Raw genomic sequence first — 14,758 nt, 5'->3', positions numbered from 1 at the left:
CCATGAGAGCTAGAGCGTTGCGTAGGCCGCACGCTATTGATCTGTTACCGATAGTTGTTTACATGTTTAGGTTGCCATGAGTGAATCAATGCCCTACTCGGACTTAGGCGTTGACTCACGAAGTTTTTATATCTAACCCATTATTGTTAACTATTTTCGGGACCTTAGCAATAGAAAGCAAGGCTGTGGATGTGGATCTATTGGAGTAATTTTAGGAGTAGCATTAACCCCGACCTGGTATTTTTTGTGGTCATAGGAAGCAGCCTTAAGGTTGGACTTGTAGTTGTCGCCTTCCCAGGATTAATGACATAAATAAATAAAAGTAATTTTTTTGCTGATGTTGATTAGTTTGACTGCCTCTTGTGCTATCCTTACTATTATTTAATTATTTTCCGGGGAAGCAGCACGTTTCGCATGTGTTTAATAAAAAGATAAAAATAATGGGTCGATGACGTGTCTAGGATGTCGTCCTTTATGATCCGAGGCGAATTGGTAGGGTTGTTGTCTACCGGGGATTGCAGCGTTATAGGAATTATGCTATAGTTGCTTAGATTAGTTAAATTAAGCGAAGTCAATTAATTGCATGCTTAAGATTTGGATCTATGTTGGATGAATCATGTTGACGACACCTAGGCTCAATTTTGATGTTAGTAAGCCAATAGATTGGCATATGAGAGATGTTTGATGATTAGGATTCAATTAATTATGAGTTGAGCATGTTTTAGCTGAATATTTAGGATGATAAGTTCTTGGAATGGCAAATGCTTTGAGGTACGCAAAGCTAGTAAAGACAATCTGGGATGATTTCTACTTTAATAGTAATAATATGATTGAAGAACAGGAATTAGAATGGCTTAAATTAAGGAGGAAAAATTCATCATTTAATAGTAGCAATTTTACTAAAAACCAGAAGTTAGAGCACGACGAAACTAATAAGCAGTCACTTTGAGCTTTTTCTTTTCCCAACATATCCTTCGCCGAAAACATCGCATCGCCTTCCGTTTGCAACCCAAAACTCCAAGATGGTGGAATGGTAAGCAAGCCTTTAGGCCGAAAGAATGATACAATTGCTGCCCAATGGTTTGCTCTGCCATATGATCTTACCTTTTGATTTAGACGTGCCTACTTCTCTTTTCTAGTTTTAACAGCCCAATTAAGTCGAACTCTACTAGTTCAGCCAAGAGTGCAAATACAACCATGTTCGACGGAGAAATTATCGGAGAAAGTTTTAAACTTATTGTACCATTGCCAATTCAATTCTAAACATTTTAAGTTTTCCAATTCAATCGTAAACATTTTCACCTTTTGTCAATCAAGTCCTATTGCCTAGAAATCGCTAACGTGAACGTCTACATGTCATGGTTGTAGCCAAAGTAGATAATTTTAAAATAGTTTTTATTAATTTTTTTCTCTTTTTTTCCTTTGTTTTCCTTGCCTTTTCTCAATGGCAGGTGAGGGTTGCTTGTTGGCCGCTTGGGCGAGTTGCTTGGCCCTTGCCGGTCGTGGGCGAGGGCGATGATGGCCTTGCCAACTGTGGGCGACGGTCGCAGCCATTGCCCAAATTTGAGCTAGGCCATCTTAGTTGCAAGTGAGGCGGCCTGCCTAGATTAGCCTTGCCCTCGCCCCGCGCTAGTTGAGGCGTCGTGGCCCTTGCTAGCAGCCGGCGAGGGTGTCACAACCCTCATCCAAAGGCCTGTGAGGGCCACCGTTGAGAAAAGAAAAATAGAGCAAAAAAATAATAATAAGAAATAAAAAATAAAAAATATTCGAAAAATATTAAAATATTATTAAAAATTATCCATGTCGGTGCCGGTTGTGCCGTGTAAGATGGAAGACGTCCACATCGGTGATTTTCAACATATAGAAATCAATTGAAAAAATGTGAAAAATTTTAGAATTAAATTGGTAAATTTAAAAGGTTTAGAATTGAATTGGCGAAAATGCAATATAATTAATGACTTTTACACAATTTTCCCTTGTTACAAGTGTAGATCCTGCTGTCATGCATACTCCTGACTTTAACTACAGCACTCCCCTAATAGAATAATCATTTATTGGGCCTTCGAATAGTGTTGTCACACGTTACACAACACCCAAGATGCACTCGTCCAAAAGATGAACACAACCTTTAATTGTTTACTAAGAGTTCTCGCACCTTTTGTTTCTCGCTTAGACAGGTGCCTTCTCTCTAAATACAATCATTTTCTTGTGTCCTTACAGGCGGTTTTGACGCTTTTGCTAACTCTGTGGATCGTCACTTGATTGATTGCAATGCATGGTATAGAAACAGACTCGATAACACTTTATAAATGCTTGGATTTATCGATTCGAAGCACTCGAAGACTGACTAAGTTCTCATCCTTCGGTGTTCTTGTAGGCATTCACATCATGTGAGCATTCAACTTTCACTGAATGCATAAATACACTCGGGACTCGTAAAGGAAAAGACAATCCTCTCTGAGTGGATGTCTACATAGGCATATGCCAATCATACTTGTCCTTCTAAACCCACCAACCACGCGCTCTCCTCCGTCTTTAGACTTGTCAAAGTGAGTCTATACTCACTACTTAATCCATATTTGATGGATTGAGTACTATATGTATTAGTTTTGTTCAATAAATGAGTAGTGAATGATATAAAATGTTAAATGGGTTCACAGTTTATGCAAATTCAATTTTGACCATCTATGAGAAAATAATGGATTCCTAGCACTGTTCCAAGTATTGATAAGTCTTGGTAAGCCCTCAAGATGGGTCTGACTTCACGCTTACTAAAAATAACAAGACGGCTTCTTTTCCCCATTATTTTATGTTTAGAAATCTTGTCATTTTTTAGTTATTGGGATATATCTTTCATTGATTGGATTTGGCAGTGTCATGTTATGTAATACTTTGATCTAGGTTCTTGTTGTTCAATCCTTGGCCAGCATATCTTCTTCAATATCTTACATTTCATTTAATTTATTGCTGTAATTTTACAAATTCACTACTAAATACTAACTTTCATTTATTCTTCATTGTGAATCAATTCAAAAATTTAAAATTACATGCAATGTTGAAAGCCAATTCTTCAGCATCTTATAGTCGAAGTGTCATCTTTGTTCAAATAATATATATACATGAAGAGCTTAAAGTATGTTAACTAGGTGGCTTTTGAGTTTTCATAAGTTAGATAAATGGGTCCGATCGGCTATGAGTTGAGTACAGGTCGGGGCGAGTATGACTTACTAAATTTGTATTGCAATGTAAATAAGTCAATTGGATCAAATCATTTTTTACTCAACCTAAATCCAATCCGATCCACCCATTTGACCGGCTTATCCATCACCATTCTTCCCTCTCTCTTTCTCTCTCTCTCCGTTCACACCTTAGTGACTTCGGATTTGGGATCATTGGAGGCGGCCAAGGAGCTACGGGCACGATTGTCTCTGTCACCATGTGGTTATTTTTTTGGTTATCTAAATAGAGACGAAAAGAGACAAGCTAGGTGGAAGATACGACGGGAGACAACGAGGTCGTACCCATGGGCCAATAATCGAGGATAGAGCACGACAAGGGGAGGTTGTACCTTTGAGAGAGAGAGAGAGAGAGAGAGAGAGAGAGAGAGAGAGAGAGAGAGAGAGAGAGAGAGAGAGCTTTTTATATGTATTATGGTTTTTATTTTGGTAAATTTGGGTAGCTTGATCGGTGTACCAAGTCTTGTTACCCTCAAAATGGAGGACGACAAATCCTTTTACTAACAGTTATGCAACGCGATAGCTGTTGTAATATAACGCGGAAGCTAACCTAGATCTTGCAAATAAGTCAATGCGAAAAGCCACGAGAAATAACGAGGAACGATAAATGACACCAGGAATTACGTGGTTCGGTCCGAATATCAGCACCTACATCCACGGGAGAGCCAGCAAGAACAATCCACTATAATCGGAGAATCGGAATTACAATCGCTCAATACACTCGTGTTTCCCGCACCTAGATTATACCCAAACCCACAGTGTTTACAAATAAACAACTTACTTGGATATAACAAACTCACGCACAAATCTACTACACTCAGAAGCTCCTCGCGCTTGTGCGGCTTCTTCGTCCGCAGAAGAAAAGTAATCCTCTTCTCTTAGTGCCTTCTGTGCAACTTCTTCTTTGTGCGATGAGAAGCCCTTTTGTGCAGCACACCTCCCTCTCTTCTTTTGGGTGCTCATTATTATATACAAGAAACCCTTCTTTCCTTCTATACGGCTTCTGCAGGTTCAAGAGCAAAGGGGGAAAGCAATCCCTACCTTTTTCTTCTTTTTGACCGACAACATGAAGAAGGAGAAAAAGAAAGAATAACGTGTGGGTCACTCTCTTCTTTTTGAAAATCTTGATCTACCATTACTCTCTGATGAAGGCTCTTGCACTTTTCATTTACTCTCTTTTGTCTTGTGGTGCCAACAACAATTTTAAACTCGAGACATATTTAACAATAGCTATGAAGCAACGAACCTATCAATTATCTTTACCCGGTCCTAAAAATTTCACCGTACTCGGCTCATATTTTTATGCTCTTACTTTTGATTGACTTGTTATATCACGAGTCACTGTCACATGATATAACAATTACGTTTCATGTCTCCTCATCTCGGTTTCCGCTAGAAGGAGCAATGCTAGATATATTAAGTTTGATATATAGTAATATATAAACGATATCACCGAATATTTTATACATCAGCTTTGTAGGAGTGTCAAAAGAAAAACACGGATCTGATACACACAACGTATGAACGCACTCGTAACATTCCATGTTGACTTTCTAAGTAGCACAATCGACTGCCCCTGTCCCGGTATGGAGCAACAAACGATATTGCCTATGAATATCTAGAAAAGCAAGATCCGTAGTAAAATATTATTATCCCCGAACAATTTTGTTGGGACTTGGAATTTCATAGGCTCATGGAAACATACAAATGTCTCAATTTTTCTTCCATATGACCTATCTGCATATGTCTTCAAATCAATGCAGACGAATCTGTTGTAATATTAACGCATATTAACGCGGAATAACAGGATCTTATAAATTAAATCAATGCAAAAAGTTCAGAAAAATAATGACAAACGATAAAGGACACTAGAAATTATGTGATTTGATTTGAATATCGATACTTATATTTACGAGGAGAGTCAGCAATGATAATCTATTATAATCAGAGAATTTGAGTTATAATCGCTCAATACATTCGTATTTTTCATACCTAGATTAAATCCAAACTCAAAGTATTTATAAATGAACAACTCGATTGGATGTAATAAACTCACTCATCACAAAGTCTTACTCTGTCCGAAGCTGTACGTACGGCCGATCAAAGACACGGATGAACCCCCGAGAGCTTCCCGTGCGACTGTTGTTTTTTTTTTTTCCCTTCTGCGGCACGGCTGTCTACGCAGAAAAGAAAGGTCTTCTCTTCAGCTGCAGGCCTAAACGAAAGTGGAATCCTCAATTTCGTTCCTTTCCTGTGTGTTCACGTGGCTTCTGGACGGAAAAGGAAACAAGACAAAAACCCTTATTTTTGTCTCTTTCACGTGCAAAGACTTTTCTGCCCCCGCTAGTATACATAAAATATTATGTACCCCTTTTTTCGTCGTGTAGTGACACTATGATAATCTGCAGAAGTAGTTGTCCGTGCACGCGCTCTTGATCCGTTAAAAGAATTTTTTTTTCACAAATCAATTTAACAAATTAATATGTATCCATAAATAATTTAAATTCGAGACAAAAATTTAATAAAAACTTTATCTGTCAAAATCCCAAGCTCTAATCCTATCGGCGCACATGTCTCTATGAAAACCTTCTCCTCATTCACAAGAATCACAACTATGGAGTCCTCTTTCTCATTTCCGACCACGGCCCTCGCTGGCATGATCTTTGCCCTCGCAATCTTTCTCTATCGCCTTGCTTTGCTACTGATAACAGCCAAAAACAACAGAGCAAGTATCAACAGCCATGGAGAAGCCTCCTTGCCAGAAGCCGGCAGCGCGTGGCCTTTGATGGGCCATCTCCATCTCTTAGGAGGCCCCACGCCGCCTCATATAGTCCTAGCAAACATGGCTGACAAGTATGGGCCGATCTTTACAGTCAAAATAGGTGTTCATCGAGCATTGATAGTTAGTAATTGGCAGATAGCCAAGCAGTGTCTTACCGTAAACGATAGAGCCTTCACGAGTCGACCCAAGTCTATTAGCTCCGAGGTCATGGCCTACGATGATGCCATGTTTGGCCTTGCTCCCTGTGGCCCTTATTGGCACCATGTGCGGAAGATCGTCATGCTGGAGCTCCTCTCCAACCACCGTCTGGAATTGCTCAAGCATGTCCGGGAGTCGGAGGTCCAGGCATCGGTAAACCACTTGTATAAGCGATATGTGGAAAACTACGATGGCGCACCAAAGAAGGTGTTGGTCGACATGAAGCAATGGTTTGGCGACATAACTCTAAATGTGATTTTTAGGATGATAGTTGGGAAACGATATGAGGACGAACGAGACGAGAAGGGTCGAGAGGCTTTGAGGGACTTCTTCGATTTGGCGGGGAGGTTGGTAGTGTCCAATGCGTTCCCGATTTTGAGGTGGTTGGATTTGGACGGTTACGAGAAGAAGATAAGGAAGACGGGCCAAGAGCTGGACCGTGTGGTTCAAGGATGGCTAAACGAGCACAAAAGCAGAAGGAACACTAACAAGAGACGTGGTAATGACAAGGACAGTGACCAGGATTTCATGGACGTGCTGCTGTCCAGTGCAGATGCTGCCGCAGAGCTTCCTGCTTACGACGCCGATACTTTCGTTAAAGCAACATGCATGGTAAGATTGTTTTAGCATATTCATTAATCCAGTTTAATTATAAAAGCATTTGATATGGTAGATTCTATTTTTCGAATTTCAACATCTAGATTTTTGTGTACATAACATGTCTAAACATCTATCTTAGATTTGGTTTGTATAGATAGTCCCCGAATATGGCATGACATGTGTTTTCTGAAGCTCTTTCCTAGTTGTGAAAAACCAACCTTTTCTCCTTTAGATGATCGCATGACATACATAAGAATTTTTTACACGGACTCTATAAGCAATTAAAGGGATGTTTGGATACAATAGTAGAAAATTTACAGAGACTACATCACCTCACAAACCGAAACACCAAATACTTTCGCAAAATATAAGTCGACATGTAAATCCACATATGATATTTTGGAATTTGAATAATATTTTGCATTTTGACAGGAAATATATAAAAAAAGTTGCTTCCAAATAAGCACCTCGCTTTGACAAATAATAATAATAATAATAATAATAATAATAATAATAATAATAATAATAATAAGCACCTCCCGATATCCTTCTAAATTGAATTTTGTCTCATAACTCTTAATCGAAATATTCCACATTACTTGACATGGATTTTATATGCTTTTTATATACATGATTTTCCTCCACCAATTTATTTGAGTTTTTGCTTGGATTTTCTAATACAACCAAGGCATCAAGATTAGGGGTGATCGGTTTTCGGTTAGGTCCAATCTTACCCAGGAGCCAAGAATCGGGCTAGAAGGATTGGTTTCTAGTTTTTGGGAGCTGGCCGGATTGGACCGGACCAATCGGTCCGATGAATTATTAGTAAGGGTGAGCAATATGGATTTTAAGTTTAATATATCAATTAAAATTAGGTTTGTATTTAAGAAATAAAAAAATTGATGGATTATTAGGTTTTTATTAAAGAAATTAAAAAAATATATAATTAAAAAATAAACAATCCAATCCAGGCGATTCGGTTTTCCCCTAGAATAAGGAATTAGATAAAAAAATCATTGATTCTAATTTTATGAAATTGAGAATCAGATCGAATCAATCGGTTCACTCCAGTGTAGGTAGTTTTCGGTTCGGTCGGTTTGTGTTGCTGGCCCCAAATCAAGATTGGTGTCGTAGCCGCCGATAATCCTTCACTCTGTAGGCACTCGTCTTAGCCGGCTCTGACACTACCTCGGTCTCTCTAACATGGGCCTTATCTTTGTTACTCAACCATCGTGAAGTCCTGAAGAAGGCCCAACATGAACTAGACACACAAATCGGCAGAGGAAAGCTAGTAAATGAATCGGACCTCAAGAATTTGGTCTACATCCAAGCCATCATCAAGGAAACCCCGCGTTTATACCCGGCAGGCCCACTTGGCGTCCCGCACGAGTCCATGGAAGACTGCACCGTGGATGGCTATCACGTCCCAAAGGACACTCGTCTACTCTTTAACTTTTGGAAGATCCATCGTGACCCTCCGGAATTCCGGTTGGAGAGATTCTTGACCACCCACAAAGATTTCGACATGCGAGGTCAGAATTTCGAGCCGATACCATTTGGAAGTGGACGGAGAATGTGTCCCGGAGTCAATTTAGCCATGCAACTAATGTCGCTGTCCCTTGCCGCCCTTCTGCACGAGTTCGACATTGCAACATTGGCAGGTGAGCCGTGTTGACACCCGATTTTTAATCAATTTTCTTTTAGTTTTATTTTCTAAAAATTCCTAAAAATTCACAAAAAATCAAAAAATTAAAAAATCAACATTGGAAGCCTTGGCCAAGCCTAAGGAACCAATTTGGAACAAAAAATAATTTTTCATATTTTTCACATTTTTTTAATATTTTCGAAAAATAGAAAAATATTAGAAAATTCATAAAAAAAAATACCTCACGAGGTCACAAAAATACACAAAAATGTTCAATATTTTTATTTTAATTCCCTTTTAATATTGACCTCAATAAAAATCAAAAATTGAGTTCAATTTTAGGTGTTCCTTCACAACGCCTAAGGTTGAATTTGCATAAAAAATACCAATTGAGTCTTTTTATTTGCAATTTTTGCACATTTAGAGTCTAGACATTCAATTGCAGTCCATTTAAACTTCAATTTGACCAATTGCACCATCAATTGCGCGAATTGCACGAATTGCATAAAATCCCCAAAATATTTGCAATTAAGTCCCTCAACTTGCCAATTTTTGAAATTACTTTTAATTGAGGGACTATCATAGTAAAATTGTACTGTCCCCCTATGTTTTCATGCATTTCAAATCGATTGGCATAGGTCTCATGGTCCAATTTGGTCAAATTGACATCCAATTGAACATTTCCCTAATTTGGGCAAATTGAAAAATTTGGGGCTTTTGTGCAAATTGATAAGAACTTTTGGGCAAAATCACATTTTTATATAGAATTCAGGCTCCTAAGTCCAATTTTGAAGTTTAATTGCAAAAATTCCCACTCAATTTCAATTAATTTTGAAAATTCTATGCGATTTCTTGTCGGACCGGTCAAACCGGTCCAGAACGCTTCATCATCTTCCCCAACTTACTCGCGCGAATTGCAGGTTGAAGGCCGAGATTCATCACTCAAATTGAAGACCAATTCAAGCTTAATCGAATCAATTGTTGGAGGCGTTTTGTTCATTGGAACAGGCCGCGTCGGTTGCCACCGGCGGCATGGCCAATGGCTGCCGGAGGTGGCCGGAATCGATGGTCAAAGGCTCCAGCGTCCGAAAGTCAACACCTCCAAGTTTAGGTGCAATTCATGCTCATTTTGGCTCGACGGAAGCTCTAACAGACTTGGACGGAATTCTAGTGATTCCGTCACCGTCCGGCGAGCCAAAAATCACGTGATTGCACGTGATAGCATCTCGGCCAAGCCTCACCCGTGCGCGCGCGTTTTTGAAAACCGGGTATAAATAGTTGAGAAGATTCTAGAGCAGAGGGGGGGCTCATTCGTGCTCGTAACATCAACGGAATAGAGAGAGAGAGAGTGAGTTAGATAGAGAGAGAAGCTCTCGTCGTCCGCCATCGACGAGAGCTCAAGCGAAGACTGTGAGCTCCTTGTTCGACTGATTTAGGGCAAATCGAGCTTGTAGACCAAGTCCAAAAGCTTCATCTCACTTCCGAGAAACGATCGCATCACCTGGATTGATCTCAAACACTCTAGATTGGTAAGTCGACTTCTCAACTTCTTCACTGTGCAATCATGGCATCTCAAGCTCATGACCATAATCCTTTCGATTATTGTGTGCCTTTTCATCCTTAAACCTTATCGATCATCGTTGCATCTTGCTTGTGCTTCGATTTTGTGTGATTACCTCGAGTTGAACCTTCAACCTGTTTCGGTCCGGTCGAAGTTCGGCCAGGCAAATCCAATGACGACGGGCTCAATCAGAGCTCGAGGTAAGATTCCTTAACTTGTATTTGATGTTCCTGAAGCTTGAATCGCATAGTTATGCTCTGTGATCTAAGATTGAACTACGAGATGTCGTGGATGTGCATAGCTCATATCTCGCGATCTAGTGGATGAAAATGTTTGATTCTTAGATATGTCAATCTGTGAGGTGAGGCGAGTAGAATGGCGTTGGTTTTGTGTCGTTCCGGCGAGATCTCACCGTTAGATCTCGCCGGAATCATTCTGGTCGTCCGTTGCGTCGTCGCGAGGAAGAAGACGACGCAGCCGTGGCAGGTCAGCGGGTCAACTATCCTAGGTGTCGCTCATTGGTTGGTCCAGCTCGCGTCCGAGTCAGCTCGGCCGTTGGCGCGAGCGAGCCGACTCGGACCCGATCCAACGGCCGTGGTAATTTGATAGATTTGATTTAGGACCGTTGGATCGTATTTTTGTATTTTGAAATATTAGTATATTAGGCAGAAAATCAAAAAATATGAAAACGGTGTCGTTTTAGTTAACATGCGCGACGTCGTTTAGGGGCGATTTGGAACGAACGGTCTGGATTAAGTCTAGGATTGATCGTGGCCGTTCAACGTAATAAATGATCCGGCGTCGTTTGGGGTTTAAGTGCATGAACGGCTTAGATTAGATCTAAGGTTGAATCGCAGCCGTTCGTTCTTTATTTCATACGGTGTCGTTCGGATAAAAGAGCAGATCCGGCGTCGTTTCATGCGGATGTGTGGTGAACGGTCTGGATTAGATTCAAGTGCAGATCGTGACCGTCCGTTTCAATGCTAGATGCGGCGTCGTTTCACTTAAGGGATAGTCGACGGTCGAGATCAATCCCGAGAGTTGATCTCGACCGTCCAATTCATTTTATATTTTTAGATATTAGAAATTAGGTTTAGATTTTTTTAAAAAATAGGATAAATACGTATACGGTATCGTATAGGGTTTGAGCTGGTCTGCGAACGGTCGGATCGGGTTGACCGGTCGTTGACCGGTTTGACCCGGTCCAGAATATTAATAAAAAATAAAAAAATAATAAAAGAAATTTCCAAAAATCCAAAAAAAATGCCAAAAATACTTAGAAAATTAACAAAAATTCCCAGATTTGCCCAAAAAATTTCTAAAAATTTCTAGATCGATTCGGGACTCATAAAGTCTGGATTGAAAATTTTGAGACTTCGAGGGTCAATTTGTGTCGATCCAGAAAATTCCCACATGTTTTAGAAAATAAATAAAAAATTCAAAAAAATTAGAAAAATTAGAAAAATTCCATAAAATCACAAAAAATGGGAAATGGCCACATTCAACTGGCCCGATCCCGATTTTGTGATTTTCGGGTCTCGAACCCCAAAAAATGACCATTCTACCCTTCCGGGCCTTCCGCCCCAAATTTTTTTCGAACCACCCCGCAACCCAAACCCGACATTTCTGTGGGCCGATAGGGCCATTTTAGATATACCGAGTCTTGATTGATTGATTCAACCGCTTACGATTATATTGATTGCGTTTTTAATTTTTTTTTTATTGTGGTTGATAGGAATAGTAAAATTCCCGTCTGCATGAACACCCTAGAACCGTTAGAGCCTACCTCACCCGATATCATATCTGCATGAATTCTTAGGTTAGAAAATCACTCAACATCGGTAACCGAAAGGGCGTCAATGTGAATCTTGGCGTAACCAAGTCCCCGGACCCAAAAATCTCCGGTTTTTGCGGAACCGAACGGTTTCTCCCAACCGCTTGGTAGGCTTTTCCGATCATACCCTCCAATAAATTGATCGGTGGCGACTCCAAAATTGCATGTACATATTGCACATGCCACTCGACCACACTAAGGTCGATATTCGATATGAAATTTTCTTCGACATCGCGATTCGAGTAATGGGTCTTGGGAGAGACCTGCGATCCTAAAAAAATCCCGCCGACAACCGGGGTCATATATACATGTATAAAAAAATTAGGGATCGGCTCGTTAACCCTCATACCACCTCCTTGCGCGCGCGCAATCCCGACGACGGAAGGAAAAGGGTCGCGACAGACCGGCGACTCCGCTGGGGAAATCGAATGGTTGCTAAATCGATAAGAGGACTTAAGCCGATAAAAATGTTGAGTGTTTTCTAATCCCGTTTCCTGCAGATGCTCTTAAAGGTGAGATACGTCCACTAACAAAAGTGTTAAATGTTGATACAGATGGGAGTTATAAGGGGTGGCGTCTATGCTAACCTTTTTGATGCAGATATGGTGTTTTGAATATAAATTGTTGTGCATGACTTGCATATTTTGAGGATCACGACACTGCACACACAAGCGCCTAAACCCGAGCCGCGAATCACCCTTATAGGTCGCCATAGACATGGATTGGTATGCGAAGCTCCTGTGTTTGATTGCACTTGGGTTGACCATATTTGATCCCGCTCGCTATGCGAGATTGATGATCCTACCCACTTGTTGTTTGATTGCGCTTGTGGGCGGCTCATCGATTCGTATAGCGGGAGCCTCTTTAGGTCCTTACCCGAGCCTTTTTGATTTCTTTAGAGTTGAACCTCACTTGTCTCATGCGCATGTGAAATGGACGGTTGGTATACCTAAAACCAAAAACCCAAAAAAAGAGTAACATCGGTTGGTAAGGCTTTTTACTCTCTTTACTTTGAACTTGTAAATTTAAATTTTGCATATCATGCATTTCCACGACATATCATCACAATTTGTAAGATCGTTTAAGTGATCGGGGTTGAAGGTCAAATTTTCCTTTTTAGGATAGATGGCGCCCCGAGGTCATATTGATGTACCCGACGTATTCACATGGGAGCGGAGGACCATCCGACGCAAGGACCGAGTACCCGCTACTTTTCAAGTCTTTGGATTTGTCCATAGGCGGGAGCTTAACGGACGGAACCGTATTCGTGGCGAGAGTTGCGATTATGCTCGTTGTGGACGTCATTTGGAAATCAAGCGCGAAAAGGAGAGAATTTGGGATTTGTACATGAAATTGGCAAAGAAGCCTCGTGCAACCAAAACGGCCCCAAAGCACTCTCCAATTAAGAAGAATGAAGTCATTACCATATCCTCCGATGATGAAGAAGATGTCAAGCTTCCCGAGATAGTGGAGATTTCATCCGATGAGGATACTATTTCGATCATCTAGTTTAGTGCGACTTTGGGGCATTTTCTAGGGTTCATTACACTTTGAGTTGTTTATGTACTTTCACATTTGTTGTCCGAACATCTTTAGGTACTATCATGTCATATCTCTTTCGACTTTATTGTATTAGATTTGTGAATTTTGTGAGTGGACAAATTTGGAGTTGTAAAAGCGACTTTCTACCCCGATTACATTTAAACGATCCTAATCAAATTACATGCCATCTTTGGGTGAGATTAGGTCCATAATTACCCTATTTGGCTTATTTTGGGTCAAGTGGGAGTAGTTGACCCTCATGTTACCAAAAGATGACAAGGAATTTGGTTAGCACATTTGCATCACATTTCATGCATATTCATATTAAACCCGTGGTAATTGACTTTAAGATCATCATTTTTGCATTTTTTAGATCATGGGGAATGGAGACATCAAGATGATTCCGGTACCACGCAAAGAACTCTCTATATGGTGGGATCGCCTCGACATCGTCAATAAGGCATACGTCGAAGGACGTTTAGGACGATTAGTGGACCCGATCAAAGTGGAGTATCAACCGGCCCTCATTCAAGTGCTAGCCAAAGCATGGGACGCGCGCACAATGACCTTTAACTTCCAAGGCTTGGAATTGACTCCTACGCTTGAAGAGTATACCGCTATCATTGGGGCTAAATTTGATGACCATGTAGCTCAACCCCCTTTGGACATGGACTCCACTCATTCTCTATCGAGTTTTCTCCGTCTTAAAACTTCCGAGATAGAAAAAGTTTATAAGTCCAATTCTGGTAAATTTACATTCTCATTCCTTTTTGACAATTATTCCTCTTTACCTACCGAAACCCGTCATAAATCGGGAAAGGTGTTCATTTTGGCCTTCTTTGTATTCGTTATATTCCCAACCTCTAGAACCACTTTTGATCCCTCTATTGTCCATATAGCCAGACAAGCCCGTTGTCGTTGGGATTATTCGTACATGATTCTAGCCGAGACCTTTCTTTCCCTAAATCGTTCCAAAATTTCGAAAAAAACCGCTTTCCAAGCATCTAATGGACTACTCCATATGTGGTTCACTTCTCATATAAAGACCTTCCAACTCCGAGTAGGATGTTATGAGATCAACGAGCACGTTCACCCTCTTAGATCCTTCCTCAAGTGTTAATCCCTTGTACCCAAACACTCATTCAAAAAGTGGGTTGAGCTATTGGAAAATTTGAAGCCCGAACATGTTAGATGGCATTTGACTTGGCCTAAGATCGTGGAGGCTCGCATCATTGGCGTTGAAGATAGCTATATTCCCTTATTGGGATGTACTGGCGCTGTGGCGTATTACCCCATCCGAGTGGTGAGGCAATTTGGAGCTCTACAAGAAATACCACCGGATGTTTGTCCCGGGATTTTC

The 14,758-nt window shown here is 40.5% G+C and overlaps 1 protein-coding gene across 1 annotated transcript; it reads left to right on the top strand.

The window, feature by feature from the left end:
- The first annotated feature begins 5,811 nt into the window (after positions 1-5,811).
- On the top strand, positions 5,812-8,491 carry LOC115726838 (cytochrome P450 CYP82D47-like). The gene is made up of 2 exons (XM_030656902.2): positions 5,812-6,828; positions 7,976-8,491. The coding sequence occupies exons 1-2, from the start codon at positions 5,815-5,817 to the stop codon at positions 8,489-8,491; spliced, it is 1,530 nt and encodes a 509-aa protein (XP_030512762.2). The 5' UTR covers positions 5,812-5,814.
- The last annotated feature ends 6,267 nt before the right edge of the window (positions 8,492-14,758 follow it).

The sequence above is a fragment of the Rhodamnia argentea genome, chromosome 2 (genome assembly GCF_020921035.1).
Source record: "Rhodamnia argentea isolate NSW1041297 chromosome 2, ASM2092103v1, whole genome shotgun sequence".
NCBI lineage: Eukaryota > Viridiplantae > Streptophyta > Magnoliopsida > Myrtales > Myrtaceae > Rhodamnia > Rhodamnia argentea.
Note: the sequence above shows the minus strand (reverse complement) of the source record. Positions and strands in the feature narration are given on the sequence as shown.